This window comes from Limulus polyphemus, unplaced genomic scaffold (genome assembly GCF_000517525.1).
Source record: "Limulus polyphemus unplaced genomic scaffold, Limulus_polyphemus-2.1.2 Scaffold22, whole genome shotgun sequence".
NCBI classification, from domain to species: domain Eukaryota; kingdom Metazoa; phylum Arthropoda; class Merostomata; order Xiphosura; family Limulidae; genus Limulus; species Limulus polyphemus.
The window spans coordinates 1,421,902-1,431,476 of NW_013665632.1; the positions used below are offsets into that span (position 1 = coordinate 1,421,902).

The 9,575-nt window shown below is 31.7% G+C and overlaps 1 protein-coding gene across 8 annotated transcripts in view; it reads right to left on the minus strand.

Annotated features, from left to right (window-relative positions):
• LOC106458381 (unconventional myosin-Ia-like) overlaps window positions 1-9,575 on the minus strand; it is a 306,550-nt gene that overhangs the window by 144,938 nt on the left and 152,037 nt on the right. For all 8 annotated transcript variants that reach the window (XM_022384798.1, XM_022384801.1, XM_022384835.1 and 5 more), the window contains exon 2: window positions 5,853-5,999. In XM_022384798.1, coding sequence (XP_022240506.1) covers window positions 5,853-5,981 — 129 coding nt within the window. In that variant the 5' untranslated portion in view covers window positions 5,982-5,999. The remainder of the gene's footprint in view (window positions 1-5,852; window positions 6,000-9,575) is intronic.

Genomic DNA, 9,575 nt, shown 5'->3' on the forward strand with positions numbered 1-9,575 from the left:
TCCTGAACTGCACGATGATTCTGTTGACTGTCGAAAGCGGGATTCCCAAATTCTGCGAAATTTGACGCTGACTTATTCCACCATCTGCTTGACCAACTATCCTCCCTCTAACAAAATCTGACAATTCGAGAGAAGCTTGAGTTCTAGGCATGTTGTAGCACAATATAATTAGTGTGCGGACCCTTTTCATTTATATAGTGCTCTGTGAACACAAATTAGTTAACATAAATCAGTTAAATGACGAAAAATTAGGTGTCTATTTACTTGTGACCACTCAGTGTAGTGTATGAATGAATCGTATCTTTATACTTCTAAACATCAACAAGGGCTATTTTGCTATTAACAACATCGACTAACTTAAATTTCTGGACAGAGTTTTTATGTGTACATCTTACGTATAAGAGTATGTGAACCATATTATAAATTAAAGTTGCGAATACTTTTATCAGGCGTACTTAACTGGTACTAATTTTCATTATCCACGCTTTTATTTGAGATGTAACTTACTGCTCTGCATTTAAGTTTGTCTGTGTTAGAAAACGTGGTCCTAAATGAAGTTATTTTACAATCAAATATAAAATGCAGAGTAATACAATCAGTAGCCAGTGACCTCGTGGATCTATTCATACGAAATAACTTTTATCAATAACATTACCAAAGACTGAACGCGTAAAAGCATTTGATGAAAAAACTGAAACTATAAATCACGTTACATTGTGGGATGGACCACGAAATAAATTCGTCTTTTTAAATTGCTAGCCCTATAGTCATTGCTAAAAAAGCTGGAGAATGTCTTCCAAGGAAAATAAAATCACATGAAGATCGCCAAGATTCTGACCACAGCCAAATAAATAAATCATGTAATCTGAGTTTGTTTGCTATAAAACAATATTTTCAAAACATTTATCTTATAGTAGCCTCCGAGTCTCTGCAAGATCGGATAAACGTTTGACCAAAACAAAGAAAAGTATTTCATTTATGTCTGTCGAAATATTAGAACAGAGTATCACAGCGATTGAACGAAACTGACCAAACATCACAATAAATCCTTCTCTTATTCGACTATATGACAAAGCTACATTAATGTTCCTATCTTGATGACATTTATAAATCATGGAGATAAATAACTAACATTTACCATAACTAAACACAATTATAACATTTTCTATAAATCTCATGAGGATTTTAATAAATTCTAAGTCATTTACAGACTAACAACATGAAAAAACAAACATGTTTGACAGCACATATTTTGTATACATTGTCAGTCAACTGCGAATTTCATAACATTTATGTAAAAATGACATTTCAGACCTATCTACTGTTTACAAGTCGCTTCCGTATAAGAAGCAATCAGCTAGGCTGGGCCTATAGCTTGTTTGTTTGAAGTTAAGCATAAAGCTACACAATGGGCTACCTGTGCTCTGCCCACCATGGGTATCGAAACCCGGTTTCTAGCGTCCGCAGGGATATAGCTGTGCCACTAGGGGGTGGAACTATAGCAACTGAAAGTTTATATAAAATATTCTATGCAGTGCAATGAAACTTTGGTACTGTCTCATAAAACGTCTAAGATAGCAAAGTGAACATGCTCTTTATATGTGAATATGTTCTTTATATAAATCAGATATACCATTTTTCACTCTTTTGTTTTTAAATGTATTATGGACTAACCGAGCCGAATGTAATAAAAAATAGTTTGTTAGACCTGAAAGGCTTCTTTCTTTGACAGCTTAGGCTTTACACCACACTTTTAATACTTGTTGGGAAGAGTAACACCATACACACTAGCTTAGCATTTAAAGGGATCAGTATTGAAATTTATAAATGGGAGTTCATCTAGTTTTTAAACAGATGTTTCTAAACTATTTAAGCACTAAAGTGCTCGTGGGCCCGTGTCTTTGTTAGCTACAGAGACGTTAATATCATACGAGTCACATGAAAAAAAAATAAAACAAATAAATAAATAATACAATCAATAAAGTTAAATCCTTGTCATAACTTAGGTTCAGTGTTATTGAGTTCCAGTTTCATGTGGAACAAGGAGTGAGACTGGTGACCTATTCACCCTGGGCGTAATACCAGTCTCTAGTAGGTTAACACCCAGCTAAAAGATGGTACACATCATATAGCTGAATAGGCTATAACAAGTGGGGTAAAATGACTTTATGATGGGGTCTGGCCTCGATCTCGTAACTATTCAACTAGCAGTCCGAAGCGCGAAACAACTAAGCCACGCTTGTCCATACTAAACCATCAATAACACACTCACTAATTACTGCTTGCGTTTTCTATCCAATTTTACATAGAAAATAACTTCAACACATTTTTGTCGGCTTTTGCATTGAGTTTTGTAAGTCACGTGTTAGAAAAGGTTTAACTTCAAAACTGTCCTATTGATCATTGTTACTTCGTGCAAAAATATCCTCTTTGGCGTTTATGGAAATAAGTCCAAAGCCAAGGCAAAAAAAATCTAAGTCTATAGTTGTGTATGAATTAATTTAACAACGTATGCATTAAGAAAAAAATCAAAGACAAGTGAGTACTTGTGTATATATATATATATATATATATATATATATTTCTACCTTCCCCGTAAATAGGAATAGAAATTAGTTTTTCTATAATAATTAGTATGATAATCTAATAGAAAATAAACAGTATTTCTGCGGTACAGATTGTGCCCAGAAAAAATACTTTCAAAGTGAACTGTTAAGGTAGAATAAAACGAATTTGTTTGTTTTCTAATCAGAAAATAAAACGAGTAACTCATGAAACTAAAGTTTTCTGTTGTCTGTGTTCCTTTTATTTTCACTTCTATTTGTTGTCTTGGCATTTTTTTAACTCTGTTTTCATTCTAATAAACGTGTCACCCAAAAGATGTAACACTTAAAGTTTTTGGAAATAATCGATATAAGTTCTGGACAAATATGAGGTCTAGTTCACAATGCATAAGTTAGATGAACTAAATGTAATATTTCCGAAAAGTATTGAGGGGATATGTAGGAAACAAATGTGCACTCTAAAATGTTGGAAATGTCTAATAGACCCAAAGAAAATATTCACACAAGAAAATACTACAAGACTGTTTCATCCTGGATACTCATTTCAAATGTAGCTATGTTGGCTTGCTCACCAATGTTACACAGATGTTGTAAATTGGTGTATGAGCGTATTCATTCTGAAATAGAAATCCATATTCTGTGTGAATTAATATTATGAAATGAACAATTTTACTATTATATTTTGTTTTAAAAAATTGTGATTTTTTCAGTTTTTATTTCACACACAAAAAGAACGCAATAGTTTCAAAATTTTGTTTTACAGTGAAACTTGTTCACTGTAAAACGTGCAAGATATCTTCCCCCCTTTTAAATCTAAGTGTCGGTGGAATATATCTGTATTTACTGATTTTTTTTATATAATAGCCTTAGTAAATCAATCTATATAAAGTTCTTAGTTGTTTAAGATAAATTTAAAATGTTTTTGGTAGCAAGCTTTAAATATCCGGATCGAATATAAGCTCCAAACATCTGGATCGAATGTAAGCTCCAAACATCTGGATCAAAAGTAAGCTTTAAATATCCGGATCGAATGTAAGCTCCAAACATCTGGATCAAAAGTAAGCTTCAAACATCTGGATCAAAAGTAAGCTTCAAACATCTGGATCAAAAGTAAGCTTTAAATATCCGGATCGAATGTAAGCTTTAAATATCCGGATCGAATGTAAGCTTTAAATATCCGGATCGAATGTAAGCTCCAAACATCTGGATCAAAAGTAAGCTTCAAACATCTGGATCAAAAGTAAGCTCCAAACATCTGGATCAAAAGTAAGCTTTAAATATCCGGATCGAATGTAAGCTCCAAACATCTGGATCGAATGTAAGCTCCAAACATCTGGATCAAAAGTAAGCTTCAAACATCTGGATCAAAAGTGAGCTTCAAACATCTGGATCAAATTAAGCTTTAAACTTGTGGATCAAAAGTCTTGTATGTAGAATATGGTTGTGAGAGATCATTAGCAGGTGCTCGATTACCAACTGTTTACGTAAGAGGGGAAATGGCTTATGAATTGTTTTAGTTGCTATGAAAATTATTTTGACAATATGAATGTAAATGTAAAATCATCCATTCATAAATTTTTTTTAACATAAATTAACTCTTATAATGCTTTTAATGTTATTATTTTTAAGATTACTTTTTTAAGCTGTCGAATCATTAGGGACCTTTCGAGGGAGAGTAATAATAAAAGGTGCAACAAAATCAACATATCTGCTATCTGAGCTCAATCAGTATTGAAAATGTTAGTTCACACTGAACTTTTACAGCCTGGTGATAAAAAAGTGCTGCGCCGGCAGAAGAAGTAAGAATGAAATGTCTCTTCTATTCACACAGTGATATATTATCCTCACCATCCACATGAATCCGTTTCTTATTTGGTTGGAATTTTTTTCTTATTATTACGTTGCCCGACAGAAGAGGTATGTTTTTGAAACGAAACTGCGTTATGTGATTCAGTTTAAAAAGGAGGAAATTGTAGAACTATTCGTTATTTTCTTTTAAATGGGTAGGTATTTTTCTAATCTCTTAAACCTGGAACTTTGTTCCCCATTCTCCATCTAATTGTGTAGAGGTATGTTATTTAGAATTATCAGATTTTTATTATTAATTTATTTTCTCTTACGTATTCTTAAAGAAAGCAGACATTTTGGTAAATGTAAATTTTAAATCATGCGTACAGTTATGATCAAATGTCTTGTTCTTTTTATTATTATTCAATAGAATATTCTTTAAGGAAATGTCTAACATGTAATTCGTATTGGATGTGTTCATATCTGAAATCTGACTTCAAAATGTACTCGTTCTGGGTGGTCTCAGTGGATTTTCTCACATCACATCTCACCAGGAAATGTTTGTATTACATGTAATTCGTATTAGATGTGTTCATATCTGAAATCTGACTTCAAAATGTACTCGTTCTGGGTGGTCTCAGTGGATTTTCCCACATCACATCTCACCAGGAAATGTTTGTATTACATGTAATTCGTATTAGATGTGTTCATATCTGAAATCTGACTTCAAAATGTACTCGTTTTGGGTGGTCTCAGTGGATTTTCTCACATCACACCTGACCAGAGAAGAGAAGGTTTACCTTCCGAAACTGTTTGATTACTTGCTTTTATTTTTTAAATGTGACTTATTCGAAAGTGAACAGTTAAGTTTCAAAGGAAACCTATACTATATATTACATTCAAGCACTTGGATCAGAATCGTTGCATTACTAAACTAAAACTTATGTTGTATTTATACTGTATTAGCATTTTCACGTTATTTCCACTGCTTATATATCTACTTCAAATGTTCATGAACGTTAGCTGTGAATGTTTCTTCTTACTTAAATATACTACTTGAAACATCCATCTTATTAAAAATAGATTGGCTATGAAAATTACTTATCAACCTGGTTCTCCTTAAAATAGTGAACATGCCTCGCTATGAAAACTCTACTTACATAAATCTGGTTCCTCTTGAAACAGTGAACATGCCTCGCTATGAAAACTCTACTTACATAAATCTGGTTCCTCTTGAAACAGTGAACATGCCTCACTATGAAAACTCTACTTACATAAATCTGGTTCCTCTTGAAACAGTGAACATGCCTCGCCATGAAACTCTACTTACATAAATCTATTTATCTTGAAACAGTGAATAAGTTTGACCATGAAAACTCTACTTACATAAATCTGTTTATCTTGAAACAGTGAGCAAGCCTGGCCATGAAAACTCTACTTACATAAATCTGATTCCTCTTGAAAACAGTGAACAAGGTTGGCCATGAAAGTTCTACTTACGTAAATCTGGTCCCTTTTAAAACGTTGATGAAGGTTTGCTATAAAAGCTTCTTCTGTGAGTGGGTCTAAAAGAACTGCATCACTCACACCAACTTCTTGGTCCAGGCTGAGAACGCCTCGCGTGCTCATGGTGGCCGCAAGAGGGCTCTGAAAAATATAAACAGTATCTCTATCAAACATTTACTGATATATTTTATTTTACTTCTTAAATGATAATTACTTCATTTCAGAGATCAGAACAATATTTGGTCCTTTCTCAAAACTGGTGATTTTTTAGCTGACGAACTTATTTTGAGTTTTTGTCAAATCTCTTCTTTCTTACATTTTTCAAACTTTTGATTATTATTACTGGAACGGTTATACTAACGATTACAAGAAAAAACGAGAATTACTATAAATATTTTCATCAATATTACTTTTCCTCTGCGGTGAACAGTCACGATAGTTCACATAATAATATTTCTAGATACCAAAATGTCATGCATTATAAGCCGTGATTAACAATTAACTGTAACATCTAGAAAGTGGAAAATCGGTTTTTAAAGTGAGTTGTCTCATAACGTTCATAATGTCACTTAATTGGGTTTAGTCTGTTGAAAATTTGGTTACAAAAATATATTTTACTTAATAATTACCACTTTCGAATTAAACACACAAAAACAATTTCTAGTTCGATCTCTGTCATTCATAATATGATTATACTTCGTTGCTCGTCTTATTAATTATGAGCAGTAATTGATTATAGCCCATATTTGAAGTCGACATAATACTTAGTGCAGGTCATATTTCTGACCTTTATTAATTTTATTCTACAAATTCACAAATATATATTACAAAGTTACGAGACTAACGAGAATACAAAGATGAAGGATATACTATTATGATTGGCTACAAAGATGAAGGATATACTATTATGATTGGCTACAAAGATGAAGGATATACTATTATGATTGGCTACAAAGATGAAGGATATACTATTATGATTGGCTACAAAGATGAAGGATATACTATTATGACTGGCTACAAAGATGAAGGATATACTATTATGATTGGCTACAAAGATGAAGGATATACTATTGTGATTGGCTACAAAGATGAAGGATATACTATTATGATTGGCTACAAAGATGAAGGATATACTATTGTGATTGGCTACAAAGATGAAGGATATACTATTATGGTTGGCTACAAAGCTAACGAAAAATATTTTGTTTCTAAGATAAAAGATGTTTCGTTCTTGATCAGAGTAAACAAATCTTACAATTACAATCCAATAATAAAAATAATAATAAACAAACTGAATATATGTTTAGCCTACAGAATTGGTCATCGGTGAAAATGTTGAGAACTTGTCAATATTTTATTCCAACTTTTCCTATACTCTGTATTCACGTAGATATAGCATTCAGAGGGTCTTTACTTATACCTCTTATATATATATATATATATGTGTGTGTGTGTATACACATATACAATAGTAGCAATAATTACAAAATAAGAACTTAACATCACCATGTGTGTAAGTTAGCGAAATTTGTCAGCAGTCACGAAATAATGAAGAGAAAATATAATCAAACCTAATACAAAGGACAAGACATGCAGAAAAAAATAATATCCAAAAAATTTTAAACACGATTCATGATTATAGAAGTTTTGACACTTTTTTTGTCAGCATGTCTTGTCTTTGCACGTTTTTGGAAAGCATTTTAATATATATATATAGATACATGCATGTATTTATTATCATTGCAAAATTCCATTCAAGAGTTGTTGGCAGGAAAGAAAATAACGTAGTCTCAAAAACCTCACATCCTCGTTTGTTTGTTTTTTTAACCAGACTATTTTTTTCTCTTAAGTGTTTTTTCATAATTTTTTTTTCTTTACCATCCACGAACCTGATGTTTTGGAGACAGTGATAGAGCCACATTCCTGACTGTAATATTTTGAACATTATAAGGTTGAATATATCCCCGAAATGCATAAACATTTTAGCTATAAGCACGTGAGCAGTAAGTCGAGACTTCTAATTAATTTATATTATATTATTCTTGGCTGGTGAAATCTCATTAATACTATCTAAAATAAATTATAAACTTCTGAGGTTGAATTAAAAAAGAGAGAAATAGAAATATTAACCAATTTGACTTGTTTATAGTTGTAATTATTTTTAGATTTTTCCATATAATATATTTTCGATTTTTTTTACTTTTTTCGTAAACATACGTAGGAAAATAAAGCCAACGTCATTATTTGATAAATTTCAAGTATGTAAGATATTTCTGTGCATTACTATAATTGCATGTGTAATATAGAAGGTTGGTTAATGATACTCAAGTATTTTTTTATGTGATTACTATATGAAATGCTTTCAGAAGTTTGAATGCACATGAAACTTCAAACTAAACTACTGTTAATACTTTACTGCCCGGCTTCAGAAGAGAAGAAAGATTTCTTAAGACATTCAGGATGTAATCTTTAATTTCAAGGGGGGTGTTATACAAGAGGTGGAAGATAAGATCCCCACCGTGACGACATTAGTGATGTCATGCTAGCCAGTTACACAAACACATCTGATAAACAGTGTCTGAGCTCTATTAGCAGAAACTCAGTAAATATCACGATACAGTGAAACCAAGATAAAAAAAACGATTTTGTGTTTGTAACTGAACTGATTAGTGCTACGATGATCTAAAAATCTAGCTTCCTGTTTATGAATTATTTCAAATTCTTTACTACTTGATAAGCACTTGAATATATATATATATATATTTATACAAACACATTACAGTAGTCATAAAGCAACGTCACAGAATACAAGTGACATTACAGAAATATCAGTTATGTCACCTGATCTTCATTAAATTCCAATATCTGAATAGTTTACAATGATTAAAGATTTTTGTAAGTATTGCCTTTACGTTATTAACATTGCATTTGTCTGATGGGACGAACTTATTTAAAAAAATATGAGTTTTCAAAATCCACCTCAATTCATTAAATAAGGAAATGCGTATTAAATCTATCAGAAAATGAAATTAACCTTCCATCTCGAATACGCAGGATCGTAAAATTCAAGCGTAATTGATACACAAAGGAAATTTTTTTTGCGAATATTCCACATGACATTCCTTCCCTCATAGTCTCATCATCATTGAACTACGTAGATAACTAATTGATAAATTTATGAAAACTTTATCACAACATTTTTTATAAACTTGTTATTGAAAAATATCTTTATCAGAGATTTAAATATTGTTTTAAAATACAAGTTAAATAAAATAAAAAATACATATGAATATCGTTGCTCTAGCTTCGTTTTGATTTCTATTCCAAACGTTTGATTCATTAAAAATGCCGAAAGAACATATTAAATAGTATATCTAAAAATTTTTAGTCGGAAAGATTCAATAGAAATTTAATAACATTAGACCTAAACGCAGGGAAGTAGGTGTCTTTCTTCACAATAATCTTAATTATTTGTCCGATGTGATTAGCATGTTTGGCTGAGTATCAGAAGGTCCAAGATTTGAGACTGGAATATGCTGTTAATCATGATTCGCATTTTTAGTGGGCAAATTATTAAAGTGACTGTCAATCATGGTATTCGGTTAAAAGTAGCTGTTTAGGCTGTGAGTGTTGTTGATTGGTTGATTACTTCTTTTCTGGTCAACAGCTCAAAATTATGGAACAACGTTGGTTTGTACTTTGACTGGTCGTTTAAAC